Source organism: Ursus arctos, unplaced genomic scaffold, assembly GCF_023065955.2.
Source record: "Ursus arctos isolate Adak ecotype North America unplaced genomic scaffold, UrsArc2.0 scaffold_7, whole genome shotgun sequence".
NCBI classification, from domain to species: domain Eukaryota; kingdom Metazoa; phylum Chordata; class Mammalia; order Carnivora; family Ursidae; genus Ursus; species Ursus arctos.
This window is the reverse complement of record NW_026623089.1, coordinates 68,675,934-68,697,350: the sequence shown is the minus strand read 5'-3', so window position 1 is coordinate 68,697,350 and position 21,417 is coordinate 68,675,934. Positions and strand designations below refer to the sequence as shown.

The following is a 21,417-nucleotide window of genomic DNA, read 5'->3' as shown; positions in this document are numbered from 1 at the left end:
TGAACCTGATATGAAGCGCTTAGCCAAGTGAGAATTTGGTCTGTTTGCATTCATTTTATAACCAAACCCTCAATCTTCTCTGTAAATTCCATCGTAGAGATGTCTGACAATGCCAAGAAAAAAAATGTTGAAACTAAGGCTCTCTTCAGAGAGAAGTTGAAGTTCCCCATGCATTTCATCAAGAGAATTCCCAAATGCATGTGAAATCTACCATAGAATTGTAGGACTATTAGACAGTTTTATTTCTACCTCATAAAAATATCTCAAAACCTGTGGGAGTTTTATGAAGCCAGCACTCATCAATCTGTATCATTCCCAATTCAGGGGCCCTTGAGACACATCTCCAGGCAATTAGGGATGTTAATTTTGAAGCAAACTGTCACATGGTATATACTTCATTATCGGTGAGTGATAGATTGTTTAAAACCTTATCTCCCTCTAAAATCTTCATGCATATATATATTTTATATATAAAATTTATATATAAAGATTTATGCTACATAAAGTTTATATATATAGGATATAATATAAGGTATAATATATAGGGTATAATATATTTTTATATATAAAATTTATATATATATAAAAGATTTATTTGTTATACTCACAGACACAAACACACATTTTTATATATATAGGGTGTCCATGTACATATGTGTGTTTGTGTCTGTAAGTATAACAAATAAATAACACATATAAAATTTGACACTAATACATATATGTTTAAAATAGAGAAGTTTACTGACAAAAATCCATTAGCAGCATGAGTCAGTACTTTGCCTCTAATGTCCTGCTTCTCTCGTGGAAATGAAACTGAACTAACCTTACAGATAAAATACACAGTGCATTTCATCCTTTTCTTTCAAAAGTCCTCTCCAGGTCAGTTGTTCTCTTCTTCCGTAAATGTCAATATTCCCCTCTCTATCCCCCCAATAAAGATTAAAGTAAAAACATCCCCCAAGTGCATTTCTTTTCTTATCTCTGACTTGACAAGCTCAGCTCCTCCCAGAAATGTGTCTGGGATTGCTCCCGATGCCATGGAAAGCTGCTATCCATCCCACTGTTGGTCTTCCACAGGGCAGGGCAGGGCAGGGCATTCCTGCCTGTGAGACTGGGCAGGGAGAGAAGCAGGGGGTGGCGATTAGCAAGGGGACCGCCTGGTCAGCAATCAGAAGATTAAGGAGAAAGGAATAAAAAATGGGACAAAGGCAGTTTATTTTGTTCCCACCCCATCTTAATTCTATAAAATAATTCTGGATAATTTCTTCTCATACTCAATTTGTTTATTACGTGTGTGTGTGTGTGTGTGTTTGTGTGTGTGTGTGTGTGTGGTAAATTGTGGAGCTGTTAGGCAATAATCCGTTCTATGCAAGAAAAGCATAAGGAAAGCTTTCAGTAAGCTCTTCCTTCCCTCCCTCCCTTCCAGACATGCTTCAGTCTTTGCTGTCCAAGGAAAAGATCTGTGCTTTAACGTAATGTGTGAAAAGGAAATGCTAACGTCTCCCTAATTGTAACTTTATGTGTTCATCAGTGTCAGGAAGTCCTTCCACTGCTGATGCAGAAGCATATGCCCCCTTGTTTGATCTTCAGTCAGTGGCACCCCGCTGCCCCTCTTCCCAGCGCAGAAGTTATGGGACGATAAACTGTAAAGGTCCTTTCCCTTCCACGTATTTCCTCCGAGCTTAACTATTTCCCATTCTCCTGTCTGTTCCCGTAGTCTTCACCTGTGCCTTAGGAGCTGTACCTTTAGAATGACACCCAGCCTTACCCACCCTGCGGCATACCCAGGCCCCTGGAAGCATCGCATCCCTCCGTGACTTGGAGCACACTCCCCAGGTTCAGTCCTTGTCGTCTTTTGCATCCCACTTCCTTCATCCTCCATGAGGCCGCCCCAGAGCTCCTCCCAGGTCCCTTTCCTGGGCCCTGGCACAGGTGCTCAGAGCACATATTGCTCTGCCGTGTTACCCCAAGCCCTCAAACAGGCAGTTACCTTAGGAGAGGGCCAGCACCTTTAAGTGGGGGATGAATACATGAATAACACAGCCTGTAAAGCTGGGAACTTTTAATTTAGTGGTCATACAAAAAGTCCTAACCTTTTTTCATGGAAGGTGGTGAGATACGCACGTATTTTGCACAATGAGCTGTCTGAACATTTAGGGTCGTAAAGGATACAGTAACAGCACTGAACTAGGGGCTTCATCCTCAACTTGCCACCTCGGGTAAGTCTTTCCCCTTCTTCCTGGCTTCTTACTTGATCAATAATTTGAAGGGGTGAGTCTTGCTCAGCGATGAGATCTCTTCTAAAGCTAAAAAAATCTTTCCTGAAGATGGCATGGTTTTGCAAATTTTGACACTCTGCACATGAAAGAATAACTCATTTTGATATCCAAGTAGCCAAGTAGCTATATATATATATATCCAGCGAGAGTGAGAGAGAGTAAGAGTGAGAGAGGAATATATATCTGCGTATCTATATTTATATCTGTATCTGTTGAAAATGAGAACAAGGTTAAGAACTTGGAGTTGAGGCTGTTCCTAGTAGAGAGCTGAGGAAGATCCAGGCGGTCTGCCTTTCTACAATCTGTCAAAGTCTAGGTAAGCCCAGGTTCTAAGACTCAGTTGTGTAAAGAGCTGAGGTCGGGCTGGAACACGTGCATAACTGTGCCTGGAACATGGACTCCTCGCCATGCTTCATCCTACCCTTATCCTGGGAGGGATAAGGATGCCCTTCTGTCATCTCTCTGCTTTTACACTGTTGAAGGAAGGATTCATTCCTTCTGTCCCACCCCCATGGCCACACTGCCATCTGCTCAGGTCGGACGGGTTAGCCTGAAGCCATAGGTTATGCTTAAAAGAAATCTCATGTATGGAGGAGTGAATACAGATGTCTACCACCAGACGCTTCAAATAATCAATGAGAGTTACCTGTCCTTTCAGACAGTGCAGCCTGGGATACTGATGCCACGTCTTGGCCAGGTCCCATTCACGTCTTGTGGATGGGTTCCTCTTTCCCTATTTTCTGTCTGGGCTCTAGAAACTGGATAAAAGGGATCTACAAAAATCATTTTTCTTTTTGCCTCATGGAGAAAGACTAAAGGTCAGTTTTAATTTTTTTCAGGAAATGTGATTTTTACTGCTGTTCTTAGTCCTCTTATGTATCTGCCATGGTCTGAATGTTTGTGTTCTTCCAAAATTCATTAGTTGAAATCCTGGTGTTCAAGGTGATGGTATTAGGAGGTGGGGGTGTGGTTGGTGCTTAGGTCATGAGCCCTCATGAATGGGACTAAAGCTTTTTTTTTTTTTATAGGATTTTATTTATTTATTTGACAGATAATGAGAGAGAGAGAGAGAGAGCACAAGCAGGGGGAGAGGCAGGCAGAAGGGGAGGGAGAAGCAGGCTCCCCACTGAGCAGGGAGCCTGACTCGGCACTGGATCCCAGGACCCCGGGATCATGACCTGAGCTGAAGACAGATGCTTAACTGAGCCACCCAGGTGCCCCAGGACTAATGCTTTTATAAAAGAAGTCCAAGAAACCCCCTCACCCCTTCCACTGCGTAAGGACACAGCAAGAAGGAGCCAGCTCTGAAGGAAAAGTAGGTTTTAGCCAGATACCACATATGCCGGTGTCTCCCTCTTGGATGTCCCAGCCTCCAGAACCGTGAGCAATACATTTCTGTTCTTTATGAGTCTGATATTTTGTTATAGAGCCCAATTGGACTGAGACAGTAACTTTGTAAAGATTATAGTAATATATTTATTGAGCATTTTATACTGGCTACTCCAAGTACCTTACACATAGTATTTCATATAATATTTACAACAAGCCTAGGGCGTGTGCACTATGAAATTATCTTAGATAAGGAAACCGAGGCTTTGTGGCTTGCTCAGTGTCTTAGTGCAAATAATCGGCAGAGTTAGGGTGGAAGAGCCCCACGCCAGAGCCCATACTTTCCGCTACTGTTGGGCACTGCACAAGATGGACCTCCTGTGTACTTGTAGTACTTAGCAGATCTGTGCCATTCCCCTTCTTAGGTCTGCATTATATCGTAAGGAAGTAACGTTTGCATTGTTTCCATCCATATTTATTAAATGCCCTTCAGGGCCGGGGGCTCACCCGAGGTTCTGGGACCACACTGGGGTAAGGCAGATGGGTCCCTGCTGTCAATGGGCTGGGCCCAGTGGAGGGATCAGATGTCAATCAAACAGTCACGCAGATTCGTAATCACAGACTGAGACAAATGCTGGGAAGTAGAAGGAACAGGGACATCGCTCACCTCCCACTCCACTGTTTCTGACTCGGTATTTTTACTTTCCACTGGCTTTTCTACCGATTGCTATTTTAGTAGGTAAGGAGGGAGGGTCCCTCAGTACTGACCTTTCCTGTTTGCCTTGGAGAGATTTCCTTAAATCGAGCATAAATGAGAGAAGATTAGGTAAGGGATATTGGGCGGGTAAAGTAGGTAAACTTGATTGTTTAAATAGATGTAGTTCGGATTTGATTTATTGTCTGTGAGGACGATGGTCCTCACATCACGGGTACTCCTTCTTTTCCAGTTAGTAAGAAACTGACTCTGACACGCTCCTTTGCAGTGGGCAAGGCCGTTTCAGACCTCATTAGGTCATTACAGCAATACTTCAAGAAGGGTGCTGTTGTTAGTTCACAGAAGAGGAAGCTGAGGCATGGAGAAGGGAAGGACCTTGCACAGAATCATTTCTTCCACGAAGTGATGAGCCTAAAATCACTTCCTGAGCATGCTTGTTCCCTTGACCTTTTCTCTGTTCCATGCACTGATGGTGATTTCCATGGTCGTGGTTACTAAATCCTTCTCAGAGTGATTTTTCCCCAGAGCATTTGCATATTTATGGGCTGCATGTAAAAGGAAAGCCTCTACCTTTACAAAATTGTGAATTAAATACACAGCATAGACAAATGCAGAGGAATTAATGGAGGGAAGCAGAATTTTGCAGGTTTTTCCCTTTGGAAAACTTTTTGTGTTTGTTTTTGCAACAGCCCAATGTGAAGCCCTAGGTGGGTGGCCAGAGCAGGGAGCGCAGGAGTGTTCAGGAGGATGGACGAGGGCAGCTCCGTCTGCACATAGGCGCCCAAAGAGCTGAGAGCTTGGCCTGTCTAGAAGGCTCTAGAGAAGGACCACATACTCCTGCATTTCTTCTGTGCAATTAAAAGCCACTCCCTTGACTCACTTGAGCCCCTGCTTCCTGCTCGGTGAGTGCCCCGAGCCTCCGTCCCGGGCTCGTCATACCTTACTGCAGCCTTCTTCCTCCCGCGTCCCTGTGCCCGCCCTCCTCCAAGTGTGGCACACAGCAGGGGCCCGGACATGTCTCACGAAAGAAGAAAGTGCTCAAACTACAGAATAACTTTTCTGTTATCAGGGCTGCTGTTTGAAGGAAACATGAGGTCGAAGGTCACAGAATCCCCTTTCCTCCGAGAGTCTAATTACGCCAGTGGCACTTCACTGCCTGGTCCACATTTGATCTAAGCTACTTAATTTCTTCACCCTTTTTTCTTGCTGAAGATTCCTTTCCGCACAGGTCACAGAGAAGGGACCGATGTAATCATGAAAACTGACACCTCGCGCTCACTCACTCACGGGCACATTGATGTCCTGACATTTGCGCCAAGTGCAGGGGGAAAGAGCTGCAAGGCTGCCCCCCTCGGGAGACCATTCTAAGCACGACTGTAGCCAGCGGCTCTCAGACGAGGGACCAAGTCCTACCCATGCCTACAACTCACAGAAGTGAGATATCTTAAGTGTTGAAGTACAAGTGTTTAAAGGTGTTTTTGACACACAGAGGACAATTCCAGTCTGCCTGGGAGGAGGGACTTCTTCCAGCACCAGGCAGGTGGGATTTCTTATACTGGGTACTGAAGCATGGGTAGGAGTTCACCAGGTGGAGGAGAGTGGAGTAGGGCCAGAGCACAAGAGCCCTTTGTGCAGACGGAGCCCTGTGTGTGAAGGCAGGAGGGATGAAGCAAATATCTTTATGGATTTGCAGCTGTGCAAATTCTAACCGTGAGGAATGAGGCTGAAAAGTTGGGCTGAGATCAGATGCTAATTGGCTTATGTAGTTTCCTGTGTGGTAGATTTATTTGGTAGGCAGTGAGGAATCACTGGAAACTACTGACGAAGGGCATTAATGCGGTTGATGTGCTTTTTAGGTGAGGAGGACCTTTCTTTGGCCATGTGGAGGACAAAATTGGAAGGGCTGTGGAGTGGGGGAGCAACGTGGAGGCTGGTGTTCAATCCTTCTGCTATGAAGCTATTAGCAGTAGAACTGGAAAGAGGGAGGCTGTGGAGGCTTTACCCAGTGAGATGCAATGGAAGAAGGGAGGACAGGGGTTGAAAATGTAACAGTGACACGTGAGGATCAGCTGACTGGGGACAAGGGAGAGGAAACATCTCAGGATGGCCGGCTTTCTGGCTCAGAGCACTGGGTCTCAGTCGTCGAGTAGGGGCTGCATTGGACCCTCCTGTGTCAAAAACTTTAAAAAATAGCCTGGGGTACGGAAGAGTTCCCTTGCAGCCACTCTGGAGTTGTATTGTGTCCCTTTTCTAAAGAAGAGGAAAGTAACCCAGTGCTCAGAGATGTTGAGTAACATAGCCAAGGCCACACAGCTCCTCTGTGGCAGGACTGGGGTTCAAATCCAGGTCGGCCCACCTTGAAGCCCACCCTGTGAGGGGGTGCTGCCCCCATGGGGAGGTGCCCCATGTGAAGGAAGCTAGGGGGTCACTTGCAAGGCCAGGCTGGCACTGATGGCAGGATAGAGATAGTGGGGTGGCTTGCAAGGGTAACTGGGTAAAGGGGGCCTTTTTTATTTTTTCAAGATGTCAGCAAAAGCATTTTTATAGGCAAGGCAGAAGGAACCAGTGCAAGAGAGGATTCCATTTCCTCCAACAAGGGGAGGTCTGTGGAGTAAGAGGACTTTGTGGGTGTGAGTGTAGGGCCGGCCTGAGGACCGAGGCCGGGATCCTTTCCCTTGGACACAGGAATCAAGGGCTTTGTGGCAGAAAACTCCAAAGGGAGCAGAGAGGAACTGAGGATGGGAATTCCTGGCAAATTGGTTGGGAAGGCCAGGAATCAGGGAAGTCTCGCACTTCCGGACGCTGGGAAAGTTAGAGCAGCGCGCTAGGAGTTGGTCTGAGAGGCGGAGGCCGCTTGCACGAGGGCTGTGTATGGGGCTGGTCAGTGTCGCCTCCCACCTGTCCAGCCGTGGGCTCAGCGGCCCGCTCCACGGTTGGTCTCACTTCCCTTCCAGATGCTGCTCTCCCAGGCTGCTGGACCCTCCCCCTGGGGGAGATAAAGAAATGCATTTTAATTTCTACGAAAGTGAGGCCCGTGAAAACAACACCGCTCCCTCTACCAAGTGTGACTCTTGCTTCTCCGGCATATTTTAGCAGTCACAAGTAGAAAACCAACACGGGTGACTCATCCATTTGTATATTTCATTTTAAGCCGAATGAGCAACTCCTGCGTCTGCGATGAAACACATGGTGAGCTAAAGGATCGTAACCTAGAGAGAAAAGCACCCAAGTCCTGTACTAGATTTGGCTTTCGGAAGGCACCAGTGCATTCTGTCGATGGTCATGGAAAGGCTGAATGTGTTGCAGGTTTCTATGTTTGTGTTGGAGGGCGTGCCAGGTATGGGTGGACAATTGCGGGGTCCTGGGCCCCCCACACTGCTCACAGTGGCGACACGTATTGTCTGCCCTCTTCTCCCTTCCACCCCGAGTACAGAGTATTGATCTCTGGTGTCTGTGTTGCTGTCGTGTTAAACCTGAAGTGTCGGGTTCTTATCATTTCAAACCGTTGTCTTTCTTCAGGGGACTGTATTTATTTTGTACCTAATTTCATTCAGTCCCCTGGTTGATCTCTTATGCCACGTCTATGTGTCGTATACCTTTTTAAACCATTGATTCAATAAACACTAGGAAATGCAATTCTTATCATTATTGTTATAATGAATTCAGAGGCGGCAACATACGTTAAATGTTACATCTTATAAATCCTAAACTTAATTTTGGAAAAGATTAGGTAAAAAATATTCTCAGAAAAGATTACATAAATAGACTTATAAACACGTACCATTAGTTTGTAATGTCTCTACCCCATCCTATCCCATGTCAGAGTCAATGTTTGTAAGGCAAGGGAAACAAAAGCAAAAATGAACTATTCGGACTTCATTAAGACAAAAAGCTTTTGCCCAGCTAAGGAAACAGTCAACAAAACCAAAAGAAAAAGGAAAGAACGGGAGAAGATATTTGCAAATGTCTTATCAGGTAAAGGGCTAGGATCCAAGATCTATAAAGAACTTACCAAACTCAACACCCAAAAAAACCCAAATAATCCAGTCAAGAAATGGTCAGAAGAATGAACAGACACTTGTCCAAAGAAAACACACAAATGGCCAACAGACACATGAAAAAATATTCAGCATCACTTGGCATTGGGAAAGACAAATCAAAACCACAACGAGATACCACCTTACACCAGTTAGAATGGCCAAAATTAACAAGACAGGAAACAACAAATGTTGGCGAGGATGTGGAGAAAGGGGTGCAGCCACTCTTGAAAACAGTGTGGAGTTTCCTCAAAGAGTTAAAAATAGAGCTACCCTACGACCCAGCAATTGCACTACTGGGTACTTACCCCAAAGATAGAGATATAGTGATCCGAAGGGGCACCTGCACCCCAACGTTTATTGGCAATGTGCTGTGGCAATGTCCACAGTAGCCAAACTATGGAAACAGCCCAGATGTCCATCAACAGGTGAATGGGTAAAGAAGATGTGGTCTATATATACCGTGGACTATTACTCAGCCATCAGAAAGGATGAAATCTTACCATTTGCAACGACATGGATGGAAGTAGAGGGTATTATGCTGAGCGAAATAAGTCAGTCAAAGAAAGACAATTATCATATGGTTTCACTCAGATGTGGAACATAAGAAACAAAACAGAGGAGCATAGGGGAAAGGAGGGAAAAATAAAATCAGACGAAATCAGAGAGGGAGACAAACCATAAAAGACTCTTAACCATGGGAAACAAACTGAGGGTTGCTGGAGGGGAGGGGGTCGGGGATGGGGTAACTGGGTGACGGGCATTAAGGGGGGCACGTGATGTGATGAGCACTGGGTGTTCTATGCAGCTAATGAATCACTGACCTCTACATCTGAAACTAATAATATACTGTATGTCAATTCATTGAATTTAAATAAAATAAGATTAAAGCATTAAAAAAAAACCATGTTTGTACATGAGCAGGCAAGGCTTCTGTGTGACCCTCAGGCGCTGGTACGTCCACCGGCAGTAGTCACAGGACATCATATCCATCTGGCTGGACCTTGGGGCCGCACACCTAGTGTTTCATAGGTAGTGACCTCACGGTTTGCACCGCCCCCTGGAATGACTTGGTATCTGATGTCTTTTCCTTAGGAACCGTGGAGCACACAGCACATCCCGGCGCTGTTTTCCGCCTTCTGTGGCCTCTTGGTTGCGCTTTCCTACCATCTGAGCAGGCAGAGCAGCGACCCCTCTGTGCTCCTGTGAGTAACGGGCACACAGCCGTGCCTGGTTCCCACAGCCCGGCCTTGTCACAGAGGGGACAGGGCCCTGCAGTGCTCTGAGTGGTTGGACTCCTGCTGCTTACCTAGCCAACGCCTGGGGGAAGGTGGGAGAAATGCAGAACAGACCAAACACTACTGAAAATCAAGGGTCAACTTTCAGCAAACATTTCACCTTTGCTCTGCTGCTTTGGGAGTAAAACACGCAATGCCAGGAACAGAGGGCTTGGGTGAACAGTGGGCGAAGCTCCCACCTCAACGAGGGTCCTTTCTGGGTCCATTAAGCAGAAGGGTTGTGTTTTGTTCTGTTGCTTTGTGTTCCCAACACGGCGGGGCCCTCTGGGTTCAAAGTGAGGTTCGCACCTGCATTTAAAATACATTTAATAATCATCTTCAGTCACTTGAAATATGCTTTCCTATCTTCCCTTCAATCTTGTCTTTTAAATCTTTGAGAAATATGTGCTTTGGAAGTGGAAACGCTTCATGGGTTGCCAGAGTTTCTGGTACCAACCAAGTGAGCGTGATCAGACAATCATCTCATGTAATTTTTCCAAACTTACGGAAGATTTGGACTGAAGATAGTCGTAACTCGTTGGGGCCCTGAGAAACCCTCATTTTAGGCTGCCAAAATGAAAGGCACAGGAAATGGGCAAAAGTTAAATACGGTTTGCACAGCTTTTCCTATCAGATATTTTGCTGATGTGTTGAGTTTTGCTGCCATTTTTTTTTGAGGATGAAGCCCTGGCGGGCTGACCAAAACAGAGAGTCTCTGTAAGCTTAGCTGTTGCAGTCAGGGTGCCCGTACCCTGTACTTGACTCCTTTAACGAGGATGGAATCTGAAAATCAAAACAGGGTATTTGTGATGACTTGACTATTACGAACTCATTAAAAGAGAGAGCCCTTGCTTTTGCCAGGGGTCAGCCGAGGCGGTTTACCTCGAACATTGTAATATGCACGTATTTTTAAAAGTAAAAACTGTGCATTTGTTCTTTTTCAGGTCCTTTATTCACTGTAAATTGCTTCCTAAATTTTTACACCAAAACCTGGAAGAGTTGGCCGCGGACCCTCTCCCCAGGAAGATGAAAGATTCGGTGGTGAGATATTTGTGTCGTATAATATGTGTAAGGGTTTTGCTTAACATGGCGTGGAACTTGTGGGGAAAGCTCAGATCGTCAGCGGGGCTCCGGCTAGCCGGGAATGAGAGTCACCCATGCCTTGTCTCGGTCTACAGCTGACATGTGGACCATTGAGCTGCCTGGAGGGTGTGGACCCTTCCAGAGCCTCTCGAAGGCAGATTGCTGTACCTGCCATAAGCACTCCCTTGGTCCTCAGTTGCTGGCAGTTGCTTGGACATTGGAATGAAACAAGTTCAGTCAATTCCGCCCCCTGCTGGCACCAAGCAGCAGGCCGGCTCTGCACAAGTAAACCCTCCTCCAGCCTCCGCCAGGCTGGGTCCTGATGTGCTCCACGCGGTCCTTCCCATCCCTTCTGGCCTCAGCCTCATGCTGAGCTCAGAGTACTCTGCCCACGTTCAAGATTGATGTTTGCACAGCCTTTCGTAAGAGCCCTTGGGTTTTAAGACTTACATCTGGGATGTTGGAAAAGGGGGCAGCTGTATTGCTTGGAGTCCATGGAGGGAAAAGGAAAAAGTAAAATAAAAAAGAAAGAACAGAATACAAAGACTGTAGAAGAAGGATGCTCTTTGCCCACCAGGAAAATGGCTTGGGGGCTTTCAAACATCCTTTGAGTAGGTGTAACCTCTTTGGTACCAACTTCCAAACATTGCTCCTTTAAAAAGCAATTGCTCCTTGATTATGTAATCTCCCAATCATTTGTGTGTTGAGTTGGAGCGGTCTGCTGTTTCGAAGGCATGCTTGTCCTGTGTTTTTTTAGGAATGACAGATCAATAGAACAGCAGTTAATGACCCATTGATTGCAGGCTCCTCCAGCCAGGAGCGGCGGTCTCGTTTGGCTTGGTCTCCACAGTGCCAGCCCCTGACGCATAGTACATTCCATTGCATTTAGATGAGTTAAACTGCAGTCCGCAATTTTGAGACACTGTGCAGGACTCAGTCAACATGATAACATAGTAAAACATTCGTACTCAGCCCCCTGTGCCTTTGAATGTGGCTGCAGGGGAAGCTGAGGCTTGGAGGCCTTTTGCCACCACAAAGGAACCAAAGCTCGGTCACTATGAATAAGGGCAAGGTTCATGAATTTTAAAAGCAAAGGTATGTTTGCAAGCAAGGCAGTAGGTGAACCTGTGGGGCTGATGGGGTGGCAACTAAAAAAGGAAGAAGACATTTGACATTGAAGCGTAGCTCAGCAACCTGATCTCCGATGTTGACACCAGGAGACTCGCAAGATCAAACTGACATTCCTCGGTTAGTTTCTCTAAAAGCCAGGGAACGGCCCGACGTCAACCCAAAGTTTGCCCGTGGATGTCTGAGGAAAACTGTTCTCCCCGGACGTTCCTTGATTTCATGAATGATGAAGAGCTTTCTGATTTATTGCACTGAAAAATAATGTACAAATAACGATGAAATCCGACAAGCAATTTGCTTGGCAGGTGCTGCTAGCATCTCATTAGCATAAGTAGATGCAGTGGGCTGGGTGTTGCCTTGGTCAGTTTTCATATGCTTTGAAACACTTCGTATAATGCAGACGCATAGCTCGTAGGTGATTTCATGTGATGTGTGTTCTTTGCTCTGAAAAGTCTTCTGGTCTAATGATAATATTTTAACAGGACTACCAGATTTAGTTTTTAGAGTTTGGTGCATAAAAGCTTTTGTGCCCTAGTGCAAGTAGAAGATTTTCCTTCTTGTCTCCGATTTTGTTTCTCTCTCTTTTCTTAAAGTTCACTTTGTGTGAGTAGCCCTTCAGGAGCGTCCTTAGATCAGGTTTCCAGCCCTTCCTCCTATTCCAATTCATTTGGCCTGTGATGGGGCCTGGGAATCTGCATGTTTTCAAGGCTGTGCCCACAGACTGAGCTTCCAGGGACCTCGATCTAGAAACAGAGATGCCCAGGGCTCCCACAATGGGCCTATACATTCCTGTAGGCACAGTGCCAACTACACACTACACGCTATGCATTAGCAAAACGCCGTAGTTATTAACAATGTAGCCTTTCCGCTCCTGGCTTAGTTTCCTCTAATCCACGGATCCTGGTCTTTCCGTTTCTATCCTCACTCATCCTCATCAATCGCTACCCTCTCCTCCCATTCAGATATGTTACTTCCACTGTATCTATTTTTCTCAGTTCCTAGAAACAAAAAGTAGACAATACAACAAAACAAACAAATGCCCTCGTTTTTATCTGTACAATTCAAACAGCTTCTTTTTAACCATAGGTTGTATCATCTAGGTTTTTCAGGGGCCATGCTGTCTAGATCTGCTGGGTTTATAGTGTGAGACCAAGACTTCTTGAGTTTCTTTTTAGGGTTGGAGCATGAAGTGCTGCATGAAATGTCACAATGGATTTAAAACGTTCAGTGTGCTAAGCACCAATATGTTTATTAGTGAAATATGCTTGACATCACCAATAAAGTAGGGAACCAAAACATTAATATTATTGAGTATTGTTTTGGAAGTTCTGGCCCATGTTAAGTCCTAAAAGAAAAACAACGTAGATTATTTTATTGTATACATATAGAATGCACAGAAAAGTTTATTAAAATCGACTATGATCAATATAAGAATTCATAAGTACTCCTAGACACAAGGAAATTTAGAAAAGCAAGAACATTCTAACACATCAGAAATAACCTTAGAAAATGTAATGAAAACATGATCCTACTCACAATAGGAACAAAACATATGAATTGATAGTAGGAAGGATTTTAACAAGTAGTGTCAGAAATAAAGAAAATCACAGCAGTCTATTAAAATGTAAATGAAGTTCTGAATAAGTGGTGATAAATAGACATTACCTGATTTTGGACAGGAAGGCCGAGATTTATTAAATGCCAATTCTTTCTAATAAATTTATAGGTTTAATATCATTCAGAACAGTTCCAAAGGAATTCTACTCACAACTTGGGAAAATGATTCTAAGGTTCATTTAGAAGAATAGCCATTAATAATAGTTTAAAAAAAATCTGAAAAAGAAGAAGAAGAAAGAGGAACTTGGCACTTTGGGATTTAAGAGTATATTATAAAGATTGAGTAATCAGAAAAAAAAAATGAGATTCATCCCAGACTAGAGAATGGGATTAGTGAATCAGTAAAACTCAGAAAGGAGGCAAATTATTTATACAAATGTATTATGTGAAAATTAAATGTCACAATCAAGACTGGATTAATCAGTGTGTGGTGTTGAGGTCATCGTTTAGCAGTGGGAGGGAAAAAAGAATTTTATGTGCTGATCCCTCACCAGATACCAATGTAAGTTAGAAAGACTAAGATCAAATGAGACTTCTCCATCTCTGATACTATGGCAGGCTGAATTATTATAACCAAACTCTCTCCTGATAAAAACTCGAAAATTCAGAATAAAATTTAAAAAAAAAAGTCCTTCTTAAATGTGACAAAAAAACTGACAAAAGGGTAAGGAATTATTAAGTCATAGTTTAAGTACACAGAGGAACCAGGAGGACGCCGAGCAGGAAGCTTCTTTTCTGCTTCAAGGTCGTCTGCCCAGCCAGGAGACCCTGAGCCTCAGCTGTCAGCCCTCGAGCTGCGGGCAAGACAAACCAAAGCCCAGGGCTGCCGAAGTGCATGTGCAAGGGGAGACCATTTGCTCCTCGGGCTGGGACACTGAAGCCCTCACCCTCAGAGGGAGGAAGAACCACAAGAAACTTGTCCCATCCTCCTCAGTGCCAGGGGAATGCGAGCAGACCCACCTCAGTGCTGAACATAACAACAACCACAGAATCCTTGAGATGCTGTAGCCTGCCGCGGGTTTTCAGTCCAAGCCCTAGCACCTGCATGGCACAAAAACCCTAAATTTATGAATGGAGTTTGAAGTGGCCCCCAACTGGGAAAAAACCCTCATGGCAAAACAAAACATGAATCCTCTCGAGAGGATTCTTCACTCCTAGGCCTCCAAGTGTTCCCCAGACCAATTGTCTAAGGAAAATGAGCAGCTCTAAATTAAAAAAAAAAAAAAAAATTTTTTTTAAACTGTACAAGGAAACAAGGAAACAAGGAACCAGTAGAAACAGGTTTTCAATACTTCACAGATTGGAACTGTCAGACACAGATTTGATTTGATTTAATTTGATTTGATTTATTTTTAAAGATTTTATTTATTTGAGAGAGCATGAGAGAGAGAACATGAGTGGGGCGCAGAGGGCAGAGGGAGAAGCAGGCTGAGCAAGGAGCCCGGCTCAGGGCTCGATCCCAGAACCCTGGGATCATGACCTGAGTCGAAGGCAGATGCTTAACTGACTAGCCACCCAGACGCCCCCAGACACACATTTTAAAACAACTATACCTACTGCGTCTAAAGGAATAAAAGGTAAAACTTCTAGACAATAGAAAATATTAAAATGATCCAGTATGTTTGAAAGAGAACCAAATAGAGCTTCCTAAACAAAAAACAAACCAGAAAATGAAGCAGTTGAAGGAAACAAAACAAAACACACACAGAGACACACCGACGCACACACATGGGAGATTAGACACCTCTGATGAGAGAATTCGTGAACTAAGAGACAGAAGAAAGTATCCAGGGATGTCACACTGACTGAAAAAAAAGTAAGAAATACAAAATAAAGATGAAGACGTGTGAAAGAGAATAAGAACATCTAACATATATCTAATCAGGATTTCAGAAAAACGGGAGAGAGAGGGATCAGAGCATAGTCGATATCTGATGAGATCATATCTGAGAATCTACCAGAAGTGATGAAAGACACTGATCTGGAGATTGAAGCATCCCAGGGAATCACCAGCAGGGTCCAACAAGAAGGAAAGAATCCAGTGGGCAAAACACAGTGGAACTGCAGACACCAGACACGCAGACCATCTTAAAGGGGTCAAACAAAAGGAACGGATTACGTTCAAATGAATCACAAAAGGGAAAGCTACCTTATCAAAAGGAATCGTAGAAGGCAGAAGAAGTTTGATACATTTGATGTTCCGTAAAAAAAGTAACTGCCCAAGTAGAATTCTATGCCCAGGGAAAATATCTTCAAAGGAGGGCAAAATAAAAATATTTTAGACAAACAGAAGCTGAGGGACTGTTGCTAAATGTAGTTCTGAGGGATATTCTTCAGATGGTCTCAGATGGAAAGTCTAATTTGCACAAAAGTGCAAAGAGAAATTTAAACAAACACCCACTGTCTAAAACCATAATAAGAGGATAACCTACAACTTTGGAGGGAAGGAGAAATGGACTCCAAGACTTAAAAATTCTTCGTAATGTCCAGGAGACAAATAAAGGTACTGCTTAACTCAAGACTGTGATAAGGGAAGTACGCCTGTTGGAATGTTCCGTGTAACAGCCAAAGGAAGAGAAGCATGTAGCTTCCTACTCCAGACAGAGGGGGAAACGGAATGATAAAAAACAATTCTTCATCAGTAACGAAATGTAATAGGACTCCCGTGCGACACTCTGCTTAAAAGTCAACTCCAGATGCGTTATAAACCTAAATACGAGATGACAAAATCTGAAAGTGCTTAGAATCATAATAAAGGAAGTTATCTTTATGATAATTCTAGGGTAGGAAGGAATTTTTTAAACAAGAAAAAGAAATGGAAGTTCATTACAATTATGACCTTTGATTTATCAAATAATACCCAGAAAAGATACTTAAAAAAATAAACCACAGATTGGGAAACAATTTTTAAAATATGCAGAGTAGATAAAGCACTAGTGTTGAGATGAATATAAAATTATTATAAATCGATAAGAAAGCCAGATACCTCAATTAAACATGGCCAAAAGTCTTGTACATGCACTTCACAAGGGAGGAAATAAAAATAGCCAAAACCATGAATATGCATGCAAACTAATTAATAATCAGGAAACTCCACACTAAAACCACACCGAGTTACCATTTCATACTTATTAGACTGACAAAAAATGAAAAGTTCTCCCAATAGTTAGTGTAGAGCAAGGGAACTCTTATGTGCTGTTGGTGGTACTGTAAATTAGAATCTCTCTTTTGGAAACGATTTGGTATCATAAAGTTGAAGACACACACTACAGCCAGCAATTCGGCAATTCTACTCCTAGATATTTACTGTGGAGCAAATCTTTTGTTTTGTTTTAAGATTGTATTTATTTATTTGAGAGAGAGAGAGCGAGAGCACGCAAGCATGAGTAGGGGGAGGGGCGGAGGGGGAGGGAGAAGCAGACTCCCCGCTGAGCAGGGGGCCTGATGCAAGGGCTCAATCCCAGGACCCTGGGATCACTACCTGAGCCAAAGGAAGACAGTTAAGCGACTGAGCCACCCAGGCACCCCTCAAATTTTGCACATCTGTACCAGATTACACATATGAGATTGTTCCTCGTAGCTGAAGCCATTGGAAATTGCGCCGACAGTGGAATGCGTAGTATGCAGCAAAGGAAGAGACCTTACCAGAGCCATATGCAATGGTATGGATGCGTCTTAGCCACGTAGTGTTGAGCCAAGGAAGCAAGACACAAATATGTCTAATCTGGTTCCATCTGTTGGGTAAAAATAGGCAAACCAAACTGCTTACAATTGCATACATAAGGAGCAAATCATTCTTATTTAAAGACCAAGAAACTTACTTTCACCAGTCAGGATAGTTGATAAGGACTCTCTAAGAGGGGAAAGAAGGGTTTGTGATCAGGGAGCCACATAAGGAATTTTTGGGTACTAGAAATCCTAGATTTTTTTTTCAAAGACTTTATTTATTTGAGAGAGTGAGAGAGAGAGAGACAGAGCATGAGACGGGGGACGGTCAGAGGAAGAAGCAGAGTCCCTCCCTGAACAGAGAGCCCGAGGCAGGACTTGATCCTGGGATTCCAGGATCATGATCTGAGCGAAGGCAGTCAGTCACTCAACTGACTGAATCACCCAGGTGCCCCAGAAATGTTAGATTTCTCGAATCAGTTGGTAGTCACTGAGATGTTCACTTTGTAATTATTTTTTAAATTGTACGTATTTTAAGCACTTTCCTATAAGCCTGGCTCGCAGTTTTAAAAATGCAAAAGAAATTTTCAAACAGTATGAAATAAAATCAAACACTTATTCAAATTCTAGAAAGGGGACAGTTTCCTAGGCTTGGAATCTATAAAATGAAAAGAAATAAAACACACATACACACACAGTTAGATGTGAGTACATAAAACTTTCAGACTTCTATATGTTTAAGGGCAATCAAATTAAATAATTTGGTAAAATATTCATTGCAAATTTGACAAAAGTTAACTATCTTTCTTATACCAACAACTCACGGTTTAATTTTTAAAACTCTAAGCAAATGATATCATTTAGGGATAAAATATTTACAAGTAATTGTGAGAATTATATTTAGCCTACTTCTACAGAAAGAAATGCAAATTAAAGTTAGAAGGCATTTTTTTTTTAAGACAGAGAGTGCATGTGCATGAGTGGGGGTGTGGGAAGAACCATAGGGGAAGGGAGAGAATCTGAAGCAGGCCGCATGCCCAGCGTGGAGCCTGACACAGGGCTCCATCTCACGACCCTGATATGATCTGAGCTGAAATCAAGAGTCAGATGCTTAGCTGACTAAGCCACCAGGTGCCCCAGGTGGCATTCTTTCTTGTCCACTCGATCAGCACAGGATAAATTAATGATATTGCCAAATGGGACAAGATGAGATCTCTTAAATATTGTTTATATTTGGGTAAATTATTACTATCATCTGGGAAAGCATAATTTATCAAGAATTATAAAATTCATAACCTATAATATAATATAATAAATCGATTTGTCAGTTTTTCTAGAGAATGAATTTAAAATATGAAAAAAAGATTTAGGTGTGTAAAGATCATGACTGCAGCATAATTCATCACGGTAAAAAACAGAAAACAACTGAATTCCTAGCAGTCAGGGAATGCTTGCACTAAATATGGCACGTTCACTCTCATTCATGAAATTAATGTTTCGAGTCTCCACTACGGCCCTGTTTGTATGTGCATGTGTGTGTATGTTTATGGCACCCCAAGACGGAAAATTAGTTCGTCATTAAGTGACTATTATTTTTTAAATTGTACGTATTTTAAGCACAATAATATACATATATGTAGGGCTTACAAAAGAAAGTACAGGTGAAAAAGGTATAAAATTACATGCACACTATAATTAGACCTTTATAAAATATGCATAGATAAACCCACATACATCACGATGACAGCTACAACCATGCCTCAGCATTCACAGGCAAAAACACTGGCCCAGAAAGCATAAAAATGCTAATATTGTTAGTGTCAGGATATAATGATCATGAATGATCTATTCCCTTTCTTCTCTGTGTTGTAGAGCACTGCAGTATTATGTTATCCTATAATGGAAATATTAATTACTGCTAAAAAATTGCAGAGACCTAAATTTGCATTTTGCTCTGATATTTTGTACTCTGATTTTTGTAATGCCTCACATTGTATGGTTCACTTTTAAGACTTAGGATATTTATTAAAAAGAAGCAAAGATTCTAAACCTCTTGTTTAAATAAGTAATTCAACAGACTTGGAGTTATGAGCCTTCAAGCATGTGAAGAAGGCAGCACCAGTAATTCTCCTTTTGTACGGCAAGACTAAAACGGAAACCTTACACATGCTTCTGTCTTTTAGAAACAGAGGAGTATAATATGTATTAAAATCAGCAAAGTCATTTAATAAGAAAACCAAAATTACAAACTTTTTATAGTATTAAAGACTACTTTCATAGGACACAACAGCCTCTGAGGTACAGGTGTTTTCAAGATTGCTTTTAAAAAATAATGTTTTCACGTTTGCTACACTGTACTGCATTTAAGACACGCACGTGAAAATGTTTGTAAGAATAGTAATTGTGCATTAGTAAGTACAGTGTTGTTTCACTGAATGAATGTGTTTATCAGAATCTGCTGCATATCCTACTTTTTGTGAAGGCACATGTCTACAACATGTTTCTAAGAAAAAAATATTTTGGGGAATAAAATTTTTGAAGTAGAATAATATCTGCTTTTTGGTGGCTGTAGGGAAAGAGGGAGCTATTTTCTTTTTATTTTGTTCGTGTTATTTTTACCAGTATTAACAGAGTGGTCTCTGGTTTCATCTATTAGCACTAGCTTGAGGGGCACCTGGGTGGTTCAGTCGGTTAAGCGTCTGCCTTCGGCTCAGGTCATGATCTCAGGGTCCTGGGATGGAGCCCCACTTTGGGCTCCCTGCTCAGCGGGGAGTCTGCTTCTCCCTCTCCCTCTGTTCCTCCCCCCTGCTCATTTTCTCTCTCTCTCTTTCTTTCTCTCTGTCACGCCTCCCCCGAATAAACAAATAAATCTTTTAAAAAATTAGCGCTAGGGGCGCCTGGGTGGCACAGCGGTTAAGTGTCTGCCTTCGGCTCAGGGTGTGATCCCGGCGTTCTGGGATCGAGCCCCACATCAGGCTCCTCTGCTGGGAGCCTGCTTCTTCCTCTCCCACTCCCCCTGCTTGTGTTCCTTCTCTCGCTGGCTGTCTCTATCTCTGTCGAATAAATAAATAAAAATCTTTAAAAAAAAAGAATAAATAAAAAATAAAAAAAATAGCACTAGCTTGAAAATCTCAATAATTACCATTTGCCATCGCGTTTGGGGAAGAGTCTGTTGAAAACTTTGCCCGGTTGCAGCTGGGAATGGGGGAGGGGTTGTTTGACTTCTTATTATTGGTTTGTAAAGTTCTTTATGCATTACAGATAAGAGTTCTTTGTTGTATATATGTTTTGCAATTACTTTTCGCAGTCCCTGGCTTGCCTTTTCATTTTATAACAATGTATTTTGAAGAGCAAATGTTTTAAATTTTCACGAATTCCAATTTAATGACTTCTTTTCTTTTAAACCTCTACCTTTTAGTGTTCTATTTACGAAAGCTTTGCCAAACCCAAGGTCACTAAGATTTCCTCTTATGCTTTCTTTGGGAAATTTAATAGTTTAAGTGAGGTTTATAATGCACATTGAGTTAAGTTTTCTGTGTGACAGGAAGTACATGTCAAGGCTTTCTGGTGTTGTTTTAGTTTTTTGTAGATGGCTATCCAGTTAGTTGTTCCAGTTCCATTTGTTGAAAGCATGATCTTTTTCCTCATTTAGGCGAAAGCTGCCATTTCATCTTGGCACTTTTGTTTAAAGTCCGTTGACTGTATATATTTTGATCTGGGCTCTTCTGTTCTCTTGATCTAGATACATATTTTGCTCCAATACCATCAACACCTGATTCCTGCAGAGTTGTAATAAGCCTTGAAGTCAGATATTATATATCTTCCAACTTAGTTCTTCCTTTTCAAAGTTGTTTTACCTTTTCTAGGTCCATTGCATTTCCAAGTAATTTTTGAACTAGCTTACCAATTTGTACCAAAAAAAGTCCTATTAGGATTTGATTAGGATTCCACTGGAGCTATATATCAGTTTGGTAATCTTAACAATACTGAATCTTCAAATCGATGAACATGGTATGTCTCTCCCTTTAGTTTCTCTTAGCAGGGTTTTATAGTTTTCAGTGTACAGGTCTCGTACATTTTTGTCAAATTTATCCTGTGTATTTCATATTTTTTATGCTATATTGTAAATGGTAAAATAAAAACTAGGTATGTGAAATGATGGTCAACATCATTAGCCATTGGAAAATGCAAATTAAAGCCATAATTAGATACCACTACACCAAGGTTTCTCAACCTCACACTATTGACATCCTGGGCCTCATAAGTCTGTGGTCAGGGACTGTCCT

General features: G+C 42.6%; 1 protein-coding gene across 1 annotated transcript in view; it reads left to right on the top strand.

The window, feature by feature from the left end:
• The window catches only part of LOC113259021 (pecanex-like protein 2), a 261,570-nt gene that overhangs the window by 94,677 nt on the left and 145,476 nt on the right, over nucleotides 1-21,417 (top strand). Inside the window, exons 16-17 of the mRNA XM_057308828.1 lie at nucleotides 9,456-9,565; nucleotides 10,582-10,678. Coding sequence (XP_057164811.1) covers nucleotides 9,456-9,565; nucleotides 10,582-10,678 — 207 coding nt within the window. The remainder of the gene's footprint in view (nucleotides 1-9,455; nucleotides 9,566-10,581; nucleotides 10,679-21,417) is intronic.